The sequence below is a fragment of the Girardinichthys multiradiatus genome, chromosome 11, assembly GCF_021462225.1.
Source record: "Girardinichthys multiradiatus isolate DD_20200921_A chromosome 11, DD_fGirMul_XY1, whole genome shotgun sequence".
NCBI classification, from domain to species: domain Eukaryota; kingdom Metazoa; phylum Chordata; class Actinopteri; order Cyprinodontiformes; family Goodeidae; genus Girardinichthys; species Girardinichthys multiradiatus.
Window position 1 is genome coordinate 8,871,083 of NC_061804.1, and position 16,469 is coordinate 8,887,551.

General features: G+C 40.7%; 1 protein-coding gene across 5 annotated transcripts in view; it reads left to right on the forward strand.

The window, feature by feature from the left end:
* doc2b (double C2-like domains, beta) overlaps positions 1–16,469 on the forward strand; it is a 250,966-nt gene that overhangs the window by 119,793 nt on the left and 114,704 nt on the right. For all 5 annotated transcript variants that reach the window (XM_047379277.1, XM_047379279.1, XM_047379275.1 and 2 more), the window contains one exon: positions 7,223–7,302. In XM_047379277.1, the coding sequence (XP_047235233.1) occupies positions 7,223–7,302 (80 nt within the window). The remainder of the gene's footprint in view (positions 1–7,222; positions 7,303–16,469) is intronic.

Sequence of the window (16,469 nt, forward strand, 5' to 3'; positions counted from 1 at the left end):
TTGCATCTCTTGCCTTGAGCCGTCTGTGTGACCCTCGGTCCTGTCTGCCTCTCAGTGATTCTTGCATGTTTTTGCTACGAAGCAAAGCTTTGTCTGAGATTTGGTCAGGTTAATGTGCCTTGAGATTTGCCCACATGAACACTCACTCAGTGTGTTTGTGGGTTAATGGATCCTGATGGAAGAAATGGAGTGAACCATTTCAAATCAAATGAACCTTTACTTTATAGCTTAATAAACAGCAACAGACGATAGTTAGTTGCAAAGGATTTACTCTGAGGGCTTGTAAAAAATGCGACATCTCTTTTATGATGTTATTACAAAACACAATAAATTAAATCCTGAAATGGGGTCAAACTCTGCTGTTTCATTCACAGCTGACTTTGACCTTTTCACTGACCTTTCAGCAGATGTTTCCTTGCTGGAGTCCATGGCCTGAAACACCTGTTAGAAGATAAAAATTGTCTGCTTTAAAACTGTGCTTCAAGCAGCGTCTCAGATAGGGCGGGTCTTCCCCCAGAACACAAATCATTTCACACAGCAGGAAAAAAAGCAATATTTTGTTGAAGAAATGTTCATGTTGTAAACATTTTAACTTGACTTGCTGGGAAACAGCCAGCTCTCATTATTCCCACATAGTTGCAGGCTTTGTTCTGTCTTCAGTCTGAATTATTCTGACGACTATTTGTCTCTGACATGTAAATGAAGGAATCAGCACACCGGGAAACACACATTTCAAGTCAGTTTACTTCAGAATGATTCAAAACCTTGAAACAAAAGACTTGGTCGGAGGTAATTATTACATTTATTGTTCCCTTCTTTAGTGGCATATGTTATGATTCATTCTTTTCACTTAAATTTGTTAATTATTGCTTTCAACACTACTAAGTAGCTACTTGAATTGAATTAGACCCAACTTCCACCTTTTCCTGAGTGTCACTTAAATTAGGCTGCACAGCAAGCAGGAAATACAGCTTCACGTTAATATACTCCTGTGGAGTTCACAGCCCTGTTGCATCTTGAGCTGAACTCCATAGCTGTGGGCCTCATGGCGCATGCAAAACATGGTTATAAGCAAAATATTCATAACCTGTCTTATAGTATCATCCTGAATACAGAGACAAACACAGGCTGTGAATTAGGCAGCAGTGTTTAAAGCAGAGGACAGGAATAGATGCTCTCTGAAATCCTTAAGTTTGTTTTAACTTTATTTTATCTAAAAGTGGCTTGTACATTAATGGGACAGCTAGTTTCCATCCATTGTACCTTAGTAGGTAACATCTACAAAAATACAGACATAGAAGAGGCAAATTATTCAGTAAACTAAAGCACACGGGAAAAAGTGACCGGTGCAAAGGGCAGTTATTACAGGGGTTGGACAATGAAACTGAAACACCTGGTTTTAGACCACAATAATTTATTAGTATGGTGTAGGGCCTCCTTTTGCGGCCAATACAGCGTCAATTCATCTTGGGAATGACACATACAAGTCCTGCACAGTGGTCAGAGGGATTTTAAGCCATTCTTCTTGTAGGATAGTGGCCAGGTCACTACGTGATACTGGTGGAGGAAAACGTTTCCTGACTCGCTCCTCCAAAACACCCCAAAGTGGCTCAATAATATTTAGATCTGGTGACTGTGCAGGCCATGGGAGATGTTCAACTTCACTTTCATGTTCATCAAACCAATCTTTCACCAGTCTTGCTGTGTGTATTGGTGCATTGTCATCCTGATACATGGCACCGCCTTCAGGATACAATGTTTGAACCATTGGATGCACATGGTCCTCAAGAATGGTTCGGTAGTCCTTGGCAGTGACGCGCCCATCTAGCACAAGCATTGGGCCAAGGGAATGCCATGATATGGCAGCCCAAACCATCACTGATCCACCCCCATGCTTCACTCTGGGCATGCAACAGTCTGGGTGGTACGCTTCTTTGGGGCTTCTCCACACCGTAACTCTCCCGGATGTGGGGAAAACAGTAAAGGTGGACTCATCAGAGAACAATACATGTTTCACATTGTCCACAGCCCAAGATTTGTGCTCCTTGCACCATTGAAACCGACGTTTGGCATTGGCATGAGTGACCAAAGGTTTGGCCATAGCAGCCCGGCCGTGTATATTGACCCTGTGGAGCTCCTGACGGACAGTTCTGGTGGAAACAGGAGAGTTGAGGTGCACATTTAATTCTGCCGTGATTTGGGCAGCCGTGGTTTTATGTTTTTTGGATACAATCTGGGTTAGCACCCGAACATCCCTTTCAGACAGCTTCCTCTTGTGTCCACAGTTAATCCTGTTGGATGTGGTTCGTCCTTCTTGGTGGTATGCTGACATTACCCTGGATACCGTGGCTCTTGATACATCACAAAGACTTGCTGTCTTGGTCACAGATGCACCAGCAAGACGTGCACCAAGAATTTGTCCTCTTTTGAACTCTTGTATGTCAACCATAATGCTGTGTGCATTTCAATATTTTGAGCAAAACTGTGCTCTTACCCTGCTAATTGAACCTTCACACTCTGCTCTTACTGGTGCAATGTGCAATCAATGAAGACTGGCTACCAGGCTGGTCCAATTTATCTATGAAACCTCCCACAGTAAAATGACAGGTGTTTCAGTTTCATTGTCCAACCCCTGTATGTTCAAGGTGCAGATTGAACATGTGTGACTAATGCAAGATCATTATAATTAGTTGGAAATAAAAATAAAGAATCCAATGAGTCGTACTACTCCTGCCACCTGGAGCTGATCCAACCATTGGACACCTCTCTGAAAACAGGAACAAACAAGGCGCGCCCCACACATTTAACACAGTTTCCCACATACAGTTAAAAACAGCCTAAAACACAACACTGGAGCCAGTGCATGTATAAATGCATGTATGTAAAAATGAAAAGCATAACAACAGAGTATATAATAAAGTGAAGTGCATGACTGACTGGTACAGCACATGTAAATATGTGCACATTAGCTACAGGAGATCAGTCTAGCAGTGATTGCAATTCTGGTTTGTTTTAGGCCAGGGGTGTCCAAGGTGCGACAAGGGGGCCATATGGGGCCCTTGGAATGATTTTGTGTGTCTTTCAACCACTGTTCAAGCTGATGCAGATGCACATTTATATGAAATTGCATGGTGCAATATTCAATGATGGGAGGCTTTTCAAAGAGATGCAGACAAATTAAAATCTTCTTAATTTCGAAAACGTGAACAATACATGTTTCACATTGTCCACTTTTGGATTCACATTGTCCATTTTTGGATACAATCCGGGTTAGCACCCGAACATCCCTTTCAGACAGCTTCCTCTTGCGTCCACAGTTAATCCTGTTGGATGTGGTTCGTCCTTCTTGGTGGTATGCTGACATTACCCTGGATACCGTGGCTCTTGATACATCACAAAGACTTGCTGTCTTGTTCAAAGATGCGCCAGCAAGACGTGCACCAACAATTTGTTCTCTTTCGAACTCTAGTATGTCACCCGTAATGTTGTGTGCATTTCAATATTTTGAGCAAAACTGTGCTCTTACCCTGCTAATTGAACCTTCACACTCTGCTCTTACTGGTGCAATGTTCAATCAATGAAGACTGGCTACCAGGCTGGTCCAATTTAACCATGAAACCTCCCACACTAAAATGACAGGTGTTTCAGTTTCATTGTCCAACCCCTGTATATCATTATTGTGATATAAAATAGTCTATATCGTGATATATGGTTTTTTCCATATCGCCTAGCACTAAGTCAGACGATAAGAAATACCTACATTTTTATTTATTCTCAACCCTTACACACCCCCAGCAGAGTAAACTGTCTGCATAGCACTGTGATATCATTGGTCATTGATGTGTCAGTTCTGAATGTGTGCCACTTACATGTGGTGTGGAACCTTTCAACATGTTGAAAACATCAATGGTGGTTGTTTTATATTGGGATCAACTTTTGTATCCTACAGGGTTAAATGTACAAGAAGGTAATGTAGGAGTGTTATTTTTGTGGCATCATGTCTGGAAACGCCATTGAAACAAAAGGCTGATACTCAATAGTGTAATGACAGTATAAAGGGGCACCAGCATATTGGTTTCTAAACATATGAATCATTCTAGCATTTACAGAAAGTACTGTAAAAGTTTTAAGATCTGTTTTATGCAGGGGAGTGCACAGTAGAAAAGCAAATGGATGGATGGATGGATGTTTTGGAAAGTAGGAGTCTGCTTGGTTCTGTTCCTCTTGGAGCAGTTTTAGCTTCAGCCTTAGACCAACAGAAGATGGAATGAGAGTCAGATATTAATGGCTTATAACTATTTTAACAGACCCTAATTTCAGAATCCTGAACTTTAATCCTTTAAGGTGTAAAATAGTACCTAAACTGGCTGATATTCTGCATAAATGTCTCGTTTTGTACTTCAGCAGCACTGACAAGAAAACAGTATTTGCACACATAGTGAGCAGAAGACTTTATTAAAAGGCTTTATTCTGTCACCATAAGTAAATCATTGTGTGTTTGTGGTTCTGTTTGTGTTGGTAGTGAGCTCAGCTGTTTCCAGGAGCAACATTGATTCACTGGGTTTTAGTGGACTCAGGAGCACTTTAATCACAAATGAAGACTTAAATCCAAACTTTTGGAAGTGAATGACAATATTCTTCAGATAAGGTTTCAGTTATGATGTAAAACTCCTCTGTCTACTTCATGTAAAGCAAAGTTTAAGCCCTGATTCATCCCACATCACATGGCTCTCATTTTTTAAGGAGGTAAAACATGTGGGAGGTGTTGGTATCTGCAAGTACCATCACAAATTTATACAAACTAAAGTTGTTTACAGCTCATATATATTTATAACAAATAGAGGGTTTTTGCCCAATGTCACAGTGACCGTTATTAACATCTTTTTATGATCATTGTTAAAATGTTTGCAATTCTTTATCGCTATAAATCCTGGAAGTAAGAAACACGCAACACAAACAAGCGGCAGTTGAAAAAGGTCAAGATCATGCAAAACAAGCATCTAATGACAAAAGATTAGTTTGACTTTCTGTGCTACTGTTGATTAGTTCAGATTGAGTCAAATAAAGCTGTTCGAGCTGTTTTTAAACAAACAGACATACCCAAGTATAAATAACAAAAAATTTATCACAAACATTATTATTTTCATGGGAAATACACTCAAATCCACATAGTTTTATGTTAAGCGTCTCAGTTATTTCAGTCAGTGTTTGCAGATTATAACCCTGACTTAGAAAAAATTGTTGAAATTTAAATTTAGTTAAAGTAAATAAAATCTAAACTTATAAAAAACTATGAATTTTTCCTTTTACAGGAAACAGGATTTGTTTCACAGTATGTCACAAAAGTAAGTACAACCCTCACATTTTTGTAAACCCTTTATTAAATCTTATCACGGGACAACACTGAAGATACGACATCTTGATACTGTGTAAAGTAGTCAGTATATAGCTTGTATAAGTGTGTAAATCTGCTGTGCCCTCAAAATAACTCAGCACATAGCCATTAATGTCTAAACCCCTAGCAACTAAAGTGAGTACACCCTAAGGTAGAAATATATTTTCCTTCAGTAATGAGCTACATACTTAAACTGAAGCTGTTTTGGGCGGTCATTTTTATATTTGGAAATTAAGATTTCTGCTTAATCTTTTTTGCAAAATAGTTTAAATTCAGTATAATTTGGATGGAGAGCGTCTAATAATGAATCATCATGTCCTGTCACAGATTTTTCTCAGTTTGCAGTTTTACTAGTCCATTGTAACACACCAACATGCCTTGATCTAATCCATCCCATTGTATCTCAGGCTGAATGTTCAGGTTTGTTGTCCTGCTGGAAGGTAAAACTCAAGTCTTCTGCAGACTCGAGCATGTTTTCTTCTTGAATTTTATTGCATTTATCTTCCTCCATCTTCCCATCAGAACTGACCATCCACCCTTTCCCTGCTGAAGAAAAGCATCCCACAGCATGATGCTGCCAACACCATGCTTAACAGTGGGGATGGTGGTTTCAGGATGATTTACACTATTAGTTTTTTGCCACACAGTTTTCCATGTAAGGAAAATAGTTTATGTTTGCTCTTATGTGACCAGAGCATCTTCTTCCACATGTTTGCTGTGTCCCCTGCATGGTTTGTCATGAACCTTAAACGGGACTTCTTATGGGTTTATTTTAAAAATGGCTTTGTGGCGCAGTGCTGATGGTGTAGGGGTTAAGCGAGCGACCATGTACGGAGGCTACAGTCCTCGAGGCGGCTGTCCCGGGTTCGAGTCCCGGACCGGGTGACATTTACCGAATGTCTCCCCCTCTCTCTACCCCCTTTCCTGTCTACCTATTGTCAAAAATAAAGGCCACTAGTGCTGAAAAAAATACCTTAAATAAAAAATTGCCTTTTTCCTCGCCGCTATTTAATAAATGATAAATGTGTACAATCATGACTAATAGGTGTCCTGCCTCCCACCTGAGCTGTGGATGTCTGATACTCCTCTAAAGTCACCATGGACCTGTTTGTCTAGATGCACCTCCAGGACCTGTTAGGTCCGCAGTTGGTCCATCCTCTCTCCATGTTAAGATAAGATTGAACAGAGCTCTGTGAGATGTTCAAAGCTTGGATATTGTTAGAACCTAACGCTGCTTTAAACGTCTCCGCAACCTTCTCCCTGACCTGTCTGCTGTGCTCATTGGTCTTCATGATGCTGGTTCTCCACTAATGTTCTCTACGAGACCTGTGAGGCCTTCATAGGACATTATCTGCATTAATACTCAGGTTAAATTGCAAAATGCTGGAATCTGTTTACTACTTACGTGACGTTTGAGGACAGTTGGTTGCAATAGATTTTTGAAAGGGTATCGGAGTGAAGGGAACTAAGCAGAAATGCACTCAACCTTTCATATTTTTATTTGTTACAAACAGTTGAAAATATTGTGTCATTTTCTTCCACTCAACAGGTATACACTGGGAACTTGACAAAATGTTTAAAAGTGTAAGGAGTATGGATACTATTGGGAGGCAATGTATCTATGATTTCTTATTCATGCATGGTTGTGTAAGTTCAACTTTTCCGTGATTAAAGGAACATGAGAACCTCCATTAGTGCCTTCTCTTCGGTTGATCCAAACCAACCAAGCAGAGAACACTCCAGAGAGGCCGTGTCTGCTGGCCATGCAGGCTTTTCTTTAGCAGCCAGTTTACTGTAATTCCTTCTCCTCTCCTTCTGTCTTTACAGCCACACTGGGAACCTTGGAGTTTAGTTTGCAGTATGACCAGGAGAACAATGCACTGCACTGCACCATTAACAAAGCCAAGGTGAGCCATTATGATTGAAATCATCACTTTGACCTTTTTGGGTATGCTGAGTATGTGAGGAACGTGTCTTTAATAAGCTCCACGCATTTTACCCATTGTTTAGTGCAATATAACACCTGCTGCTGTAACAAGTCAGAAAATACTGATTAATTTGACTGATATTTTTAAAAGTATTTTCCCAAGTTAACTTGCTGTTTAGATAAATATTTTGGCTAGAAAATAATTTTCCTCCTGCCTACAAACAGTGCTAAAACTGTTACCTCTGAGGGAGACATTTACTAACTCTGTCAGTGGGAGGAAAACATTTTTATAGTTTTTGTGTTGCTATCATAAAATAAGGTAATAGAGACATTTACTGTAACATCAGCTACGAGAGGAATCTTAATCAGTCTGGAAATGTCTGAAATTTGATTCAATGAAGGACTCGACAGAAAAATAAAATAAGAAAACAGAACGAGGCTGGAAAAAATAATTTGTATTTCCGTATTAGTGATTGACCGATTACTGGTCTCAGAGAAAGTTCTGGAGTAGTATTTGTCTTATACAGGTCCTTCTCAAAATATTAGCATATTGTGATAAAGTTCATTATTTTCCATAATGTCATGATGAAAATTTAACATTCATATATTTTAGATTCATTGCACACTAACTGAAATATTTCAGGTCTTTTATTGTCTTAATACGGATGATTTTGGCATACAGCTCATGAAAACCCAAAATTCCTATCTCACAAAATTAGCATATCATTAAAAGGGTCTCTAAACGAGCTATGAACCTAATCATCTGAATCAACGAGTTAACTCTAAACACCTGCAAAAGATTCCTGAGGCCTTTAAAACTCCCAGCCTGGTTCATCACTCAAAACCCCAATCATGGGTAAGACTGCCGACCTGACTGCTGTCCAGAAGGCCACTATTGACACCCTCAAGCAAGAGGGTAAGACACAGAAAGAAATTTCTGAATGAATAGGCTGTTTCCAGAGTGCTGTATCAAGGCACCTCAGTGGGAAGTCTGTGGGAAGGAAAAAGTGTGGCAGAAAACGCTGCACAACGAGAAGAGGTGACCGGACCCTGAGGAAGATTGTGGAGAAGGGCCGATTCCAGACCTTGGGGGACCTGCGGAAGCAGTGGACTGAGTCTGGAGTAGAAACATCCAGAGCCATCGTGCACAGGCGTGTGCAGGAAATGGGCTACAGGTGCCGCATTCCCCAGGTCAAGCCACTTTTGAACCAGAAACAGCGGCAGAAGCGCCTGACCTGGGCTACAGAGAAGCAGCACTGGACTGTTGCTCAGTGGTCCAAAGTACTTTTTTCGGATGAAAGCAAATTCTGCATGTCATTCGGAAATCAAGGTGCCAGAGTCTGGAGGAAGACTGGGGAGAAGGAAATGCCAAAATGCCAGAAGTCCAGTGTCAAGTACCCACAGTCAGTGATGGTCTGGGGTGCCGTGTCAGCTGCTGGTGTTGGTCCATTTACCAGTGCCAAAACCACTGGTAAATGGTTTACTGACCATGGTATCACTGTGCTCAATTGGCCTGCCAACTCTCCTGACCTGAACCCCATAGAGAATCTGTGGGATATTGTGAAGAGAACGTTGAGAGACTCAAGACCCAACACTCTGGATGAGCTAAAGGCCGCTATCGAAGCATCCTGGGCCTCCATAAGACCTCAGCAGTGCCACAGGCTGATTGCCTCCATGCCACGCCGCATTGAAGCAGTCATTTCTGCAAAAGGATTCCCGACCAAGTATTGAGTGGATAACTGTTCATGATTATTTGAAGGTTGACGTTTTTTGTATTAAAAACACTTTTCTTTTATTGGTCGGATGAAATATGCAAATTTTGTGAGATAGGAATTTTGGGTTTTCATGAGCTGTATGCCAAAATTATCTGTATTAAGACAATAAAAGACCTGAAATATTTCAGTTAGTGTGCAATGAATCTAAAATATATGAATGTTAAATTTTCATCATTACATTATAGAAAATAATAAACTTTATCACAATATGCTAATTTTTTGAGAAGGACCTGTATACCGGATGCCTCCTGGACGCCTTCCTCGGGAGGTGTTCCAGGCACGTCCCACCGGGAGGAGGCCCAGGGGACGGCCCAGGACACGCTGGAAGGACTATGTCTCTCGGCTGGCCTGGGAACGCCTTGGGCTCCCCCTGGAGGAGCTGGAGGAGGTGTCTGGAGAGAGGGACGTCTGGGCGTCTCTGCTGAGTCTGCTGCCCTCGCGACCCGGTCCTTGATAAGCAGAAGACAACGAACGAACAACATAGCCTCTACGATCATTCGAGCACTCAAACCCTTCCACCACATTAAGGTGGCGGTTCAAGGATGGGTTTTATCGGACTACTTGTGACTTAAATAGATTTAAATTAATACTTACGGATTGTCATAAGTATGAACCAGCAGACTGCTAGCGCTCGGCTATGTTCTCCATAACAATTATATGTTACAGACAAGATTATTATATCTATAATAATCAATAATATTTAAGCAGCAGCATTGTAGTAATTCTTGCTGTTTTTGTTTTAAAAGAATCTACAGTACCTCAGGTTATATGTTTTTCTTTTTAAATGTTTGTTCACCTCATGCCTTCACACGCCTTTTCCACAATTAATGCCTTGTTAAACTTTTGTCTAAAACATCATTGTAACAATCTGTTTCTCCATCCATCCATCCATCCATCCATCCATCCATCCATCCATCCATTTTCTTCAGAAATCCCAGTAGCAGTGCAGTAAAGGGTAAACTGTGTCAAAGAAAACAGCATAAAATCTTTTCAGAAGAACCTTGAGCCTGGCACTGCTTCAGTCAAGCTTAGGTTGTTCTTCTGTATCATGGTGTACTAATGTTGATGCTATCGCCACCTACTGTCACAGCTTAGACATTACATTGTTTTTGATTAAAGTGCCTGTGACACTCTTTTTCCACTAATGCAGAAACTGAAAGAAAACATCTTAATATTAAATTGGGCAGTAATTGACATGATATTAGGATTAAAGACCTGATAAAAGACAATTGTGACACAAAATAGCCATATTTCTTTGTAAACATTTTGCAAGTGCAAAGTCGCCCCGGAAATGACGTCAAAACTACATTTAGATATCGGTAAATATTGTTAACTATTTTATTATTCATAATAATCCTAAATTATTATTATTATCAAAACAAGATGAATTACAGGTGCCTACAATATATTTAAATAAACGTTTTTCTAAACATTCTAATATTGCTCCATGCTGCTCCCTTCGTCTCCGGTTGTTTCACTCAGTGCCGTATTTACTGTAACCCTGGATTTACACTGTATCTGCTCCGGTCCATTCCAGTCCGCTGCTAAGCCCAGAGGAGCTCCTAGAACCATACGCAGATTGAGCAATAAAAGCCAGTGATAAATGCGGTAGCAAGTCCAAACAACTCAATTCAATTCAAAAATACTTTATTAATCCCAAAAGGAAATTAAATATTGTAGCTCATTATGTTGTAGATGCTGATGGCTCTGGGCAGGAAGGATCTCCTGTAGCGCTCCGTCTTACAGCAGATCTGAAGAAGCCGCTGACTGAAGACACTCTGTTGTTGTAGGACAGTCTCATGAAGAGGATGCTCAGGGTTCTCCTTAATTTGTTCTTTATTTTATGAAGAATCCTTCTTTGAACAATGATCTCCAGAGGTTCCAGAGGAGTCCCCAGAACAGAGCCAGCCTTCTTTATCAGCCTGTTGAGCTTTTTTAAGTCCCTGGCTCTGATGCTGCTTTCCCAGCAGATGATGGCAGAAGAGATCACACTCTCCACAACAGACTTATAGAAGATCTGCAGCATCTTGCTGCAAACACTAACGGAACTAAGCTTCCTCAAGAAGTACAGTCTGCTCTGTCCCTTCTTGTAGATGGCTTCACAGTTGCATCTCCACTCCAGTCTGTTGCCCAGGTGAACACCGAGGTATTTATACTCCTCCACCACCTCCACTTCTTCTCCCATGATGGAAATCGTTTTTGACTTATTCGTGTTTCTCTTAAAATCTACAATCATCTCCTTTGTTTTATTTACGTTCAAGATGAGATGATTGTTTCCACAACATGCCACAAAGCGGTCCATCACCTTCCTGTACTCATCTTCTTGTCCATCTCTGATCCACCCCACGACTGCAGAATAATCCGAGATTTTCTGCAGATGACAGGAGTCTGTCTTGTACTGGAAGTCTGAGGTGTACATAGTGAAAAGTAAAAGTGAGAGTACAGTCCCCTGTGGTGCTGACTACCTGGTTAGACTCATAACCCTTCAGTCTCACAAACTGTGGTCTGTTTGTCAGGTAGTCCTTGATCCAGGAGATTGTTGAGGCCTCCACCTGAGTCTTCTAGAGTTTCTGACAAAGCAAATCAGGTTGGATTGTGTTAAATGTTCTGGAGAAATCAAAGAACATGATCCTCACACTGCTGCTGGCTTTGTCCAGATGACAGTGGGTTTGTTGAAGCAGGTATATGATGGCATCTTCAACTCCAACTCTACAGCGATAAGCAAACTGAAAGGGGTCCTGATAGTTTACTGTTTGCTTACTCAGGTGGGCCAACAGGAGTCTCTCTAGGACCTTCATGATGTGAGATGTCAGGGCAACAGGTCTATAGTCATTGAGGACTGATGGGTGAGTTTTCTTTGGTACTGGAACAAGACAGGAGGTCTTCTACAACACTGGAACCTTCTTCTGGGCCAGGCTAAGATTGAAGAGGTGCTGCAGAATTCCACAGAGCTGCTCTGCACAGGCCTTCAGGACTCTAGGGCTGACATGATCTGGACCTGCATTCGTATTCCGATTCAGTCTCTCCAGTTGCATCTTCACTTGACTTCTTGAGACACACAGGTGGAAGGGGGAAGCAAAGGAAGCATCAGCATGTTCTGATATGGTTGAAGGCAAACATGTAGAAGCAGAAGGGTTCATGGCTGAGGTGGAAGCAGCCATAGACCCTTGATATTTGAGTTGTTACTGGACAGCTGTGGGTCCTCTGGGTCAAAGGAGGGTGGGATGTCTGTTTGGCTGTGAGCAGGAGAGGAGGATGCCAAGCTTGTTTCTGAACTGAACCTATTGAAGAATGCGTTCAATTCATTGGCTGTGTCCAGACCTCCATCGGTATGATCCTCCTTCTGCTTGAAGCCTGTGATCTTCTTCATCCCTGACCCCACATCTCTGATATTGGTTTCCTGGAGCTTGCTCTCCAGCGTCCTCTCGTACACCTCCTCGCTGTCTCTTATCTTGACTTTAAGTGGCTTTTGTATTCCCCTCAATAATTCTCTGTCTCCCTCTCTGAAGGCTCTCTTTTTCTTGTTAAGCAGGTCCTTCAGGTCACTGGTGATCCAGGGTTTGTTATTGGGGAAGCATCTCACGGTTCTGGTGGGGTTGATGTTATCCACACAGAGGTGTATATAGTCGGTTACACACTCAGTCATGGCATTGATGTCCTCTCCATGTGGCTGGCACAGTGCGTCCCAGTCTGTAGCCTCAAAGTAACCTTGCAGAGCTTCTTCAGCTTCCCGTGACCATTTTCTCACAGTCCTCTTTATTACAGGTTGCCTCTGAACAAGGGGCTTAGATTTCGAGCAGAGAAAACAAGATTGTGATCTGATTTGCCTAGAGGAGGTCTTGCTGTAGAGATGTATGAGTCCTTGACATTTGCATAAAACAAATCCAACGTTTTGCTCTCTCTGGTAGAGCAGATGACAAACTGGTGAAATGTTGGAAGTGTAGCAGAGAGTGAGGCATGGTTAAAATCACCAGAAATTGCCACAAAAGCATTGGGGTTTTGTGTCTGTAGCTAAGCAACAACTGAACTGATGGCATCACATGCAGTGTCGGCAACAGCGGAAGGTGGAATGTAAACTGTTGCCAAAATAACACTGGTGAACTCTCTGGGTAAATAATATGGACGAAACAGTTTAATATCTGGATTGCAGAGACGACACTTCACAGTAACATGTCCTGGATAACACCATCGGTTGTTCACAAGTACTGCCAGTCCACCTCGTTTACATTTGCCACTCCTCTTTAAATCTCTGTCTGCTCGTATGGTTAAAAAGCCCGGCAGAGAGACGCTGGAGTCTGGGATATGATCCTGCAGCCATGTCTCAGTAAAACACATCCAACTTGTTTCCCAACGATCTCGTATTGCCCATCATAATCGACGGAAGAGATGTTTTGAACTTCCTCCTTCTCTCTCTTCTCTTTGCTCCTGCTCTGCATCCACGGCGTCTCCTTTTCAACTCATCAGGGATTTGGGGTTGTAGTTGAAGTATTATTTGAGCTTTTGAGACATTAATCAGCTGCTCCCGGTTGTGAGAAACAACCCCATTGCCATGGCGATGCATCATAACAAATGTTCAAAAGTAGAGAAATATTAGGGAAAATCCTCCAGGCTGCACAGCACCCGACACCGGAGAGGACAGTCGTCCAAAAAAAAATCAACTGTATCCACCACAAGAGTTCCCAAAAAAGAACAAATCAGAATCAAAAGTAACAGAGCTACTGCCACCTTGAGCGGCGCAATTCTAGAAAGTTCTGTGGAATTTCAATTCCATTTCAATTCATTTTTTATTCCAATTTAGTTCTGTGGAAGTTAAACTGCTTCAGTTTTCGTTTTATACATCCAGATATTTTCATGTGTTTTGTTCTACAATGAGTGAGTTCACTGAGTGCTGAGAAGCTATATATAGTTGATTAATTTGGTGCATTTAATGTTTAATTGCTCCGTTTATAATACCTTAGTTAACCCAGTAACTGATCTAATTGAACTAATCTTAAGAACTGCTAATATATACATGTGTATACATAAATATGTGTGTTTATTTATTAATATAGCGAGATCTTGTCCATCTTTAGTGAAATATTTTGGAAATCTGGATGTTGCTGTGGTTCTGTTTCCTGGTGGTGCGAAATGATTCATGCATATTGAATCGGGCCGTGCTCCAGCATCCAGCAACAATAGACTCTGGTCAAATTAGATGGCCGTCTGCACGCCGCAGCACTGGTGCTCTGCCATCTGATGAAAGCTGACTTTCTTCTCCTGACTCTGCTGCTACTCTCTAGGATTGTGACTGAAATATATCTAAAGAAACATCAGATTCTCTGCTGGTGTCTGTGTTGTTAGCCATTGTAGCAGCAGTCAGTTTACATGCCGGGGTTCCCCTTCTATGACATAAAAGAGCACAAAGGAGTAATCTGGAAGTGCCTTTTCAGTGAAATTTATGACCATATATCTCAACAACGGTTCATATTGACGACATGAATATACTTTTTGGAATATTTTATTAATGTTTTCTTTCCATAAATTTAATTGGATTTGTTGTAAAAATTCGATGTCACAGGCACTGTATGGTTCCAGGGAACACTTAAAAGCTGATTATGTGATGAATCAGCTCACCGGACAGGTTCAGTAACAATCTTTCTATAATATACAAGAGTAAAACAGCGTATTTTGTTTTTCTGTGATGGAGTGATGTTTCCAATGGCTGCCACTGCCGTCAGCAGCTCTAACTCTTTCTGTCTGCATGAATAGCTGGTTTGGAGGAAACTGGGCTTCAGAGGAGCCGTTCTTGGCAGCGCTGTTGGACAGCAGAGTGGGCAGAAGGCCACATTGATTTATGGTTGTTATTTTCTATACTGCTCTGCAGCTAGACTTCAGCTGGTGCCTCGCCAAGCCCTGAAAACGAATTTGCTCTTTCATATACTTTGTTATGTAGCCATTCCCACTGTGTAATTAGTTTGCAAAACCCATTATTGGTCTTTCTAACCGTTGATTTCTTTCGCTGCCAAACCTGCTGTTGCTTCAATAAAACCAATAACTAAATAAAACTCAGTTAAGCATTTATTGAATTATGAGATACTAACGAATTCTCAGAAATTGTAGGTTTGGATCAGGAAACATTCCTCTAAATTCACTGAACTGATATTGGCGATTAAGGTGCCTTTACGTTAAGTCTGAAAGCATTTTGTTATAATGTATGAGTAATTACTTTTATGAACAGTGCTTACAGTTCATTGTGGGAATTATTGTCTCATCAGTTTTAGGATTTTATTGATTTATTTAAACTATTGTTTTTTTCAGGCTGAAACCCTCTTAAAACAAACAAGTTCAGTGATTAAAAAAAAACCAAATTTGGTGTTTGTTTGAATTTATTGTGGATTTTCTGTAATTCCTACAGGGTTAATAACATACATACCGGCTCAAATACATGCAGTTAAATCCAAAGTTTTTCATACCCTTGGCAGATTTAGTTGTGTGTGTGTTTTGGGGAAATGTTTGTATTTGGATTAGTTCGGTTTGTCTATTACTGTCGATCAGGGTGTTCTGTTCTGTGTATTTTGGTTTCTTATCATATTTTAGTTTTTATCCTTTTTCCTTTGGTTAGTAGATCTGTTTGTGTTTTAATTTGTTTCCTTAGTTTTGCTTTCCAATCAGCTGCCATAGGTTCGGGTGATTGTACGCCACTGGTTTTCATGTCACTGGTCAGACCACCATAGTATTTTAGCTCTATGGTTTCCTTGTTCATTACTGGATTGTTCTGTTGGTCTCGCCTTGGTTCCCTGTTCTCATGTTTCTTGTGTCAAGTCTGTATGTTCCTTGTTTTATTCACTATTAAATATTCTTACCACCATGTGCCTGCCAATGTCCTGTCTGAATTTGGGTCCTCCTGATCAACAATACATGATATACATCATCTTCATTCAACTGAGGAGTTTGTTTAGAAAATGTGAAAGGTATCTCTCAAAAAATAAGAAAATAATGTAAAGGATTAGCAATTGAAGAAAATAAATAAAACTAAAAACTAAAACTGTGGCTAATTTTGTGTCACTACGTCAGCTTTCTAAAGGTTTTGGGGTTTGTAACTTCATCAACAAATGTGTTTTCTTTGTCTCCAAGACTCCATTGGAGCTGTAGTAAGTGTTGAATTTAATTTAGTGAAGAAAAAGTAAAACTACAATTATTGAAAAACATTTTTCCAAATGGTGATTGCATGAAAATAATACTGATAATTTCCGGAAGAAATCTCGATGTCTGAAAGGGGTTTTATTCTGCTTCGGGATCCAGCAAATAAAAGCCTTCCTCATATTATATGAGGCTAAAACCTTTCAGTGACATTGCCAACTATAAACTGTGAATTTCCTTTACTCCCTTAACT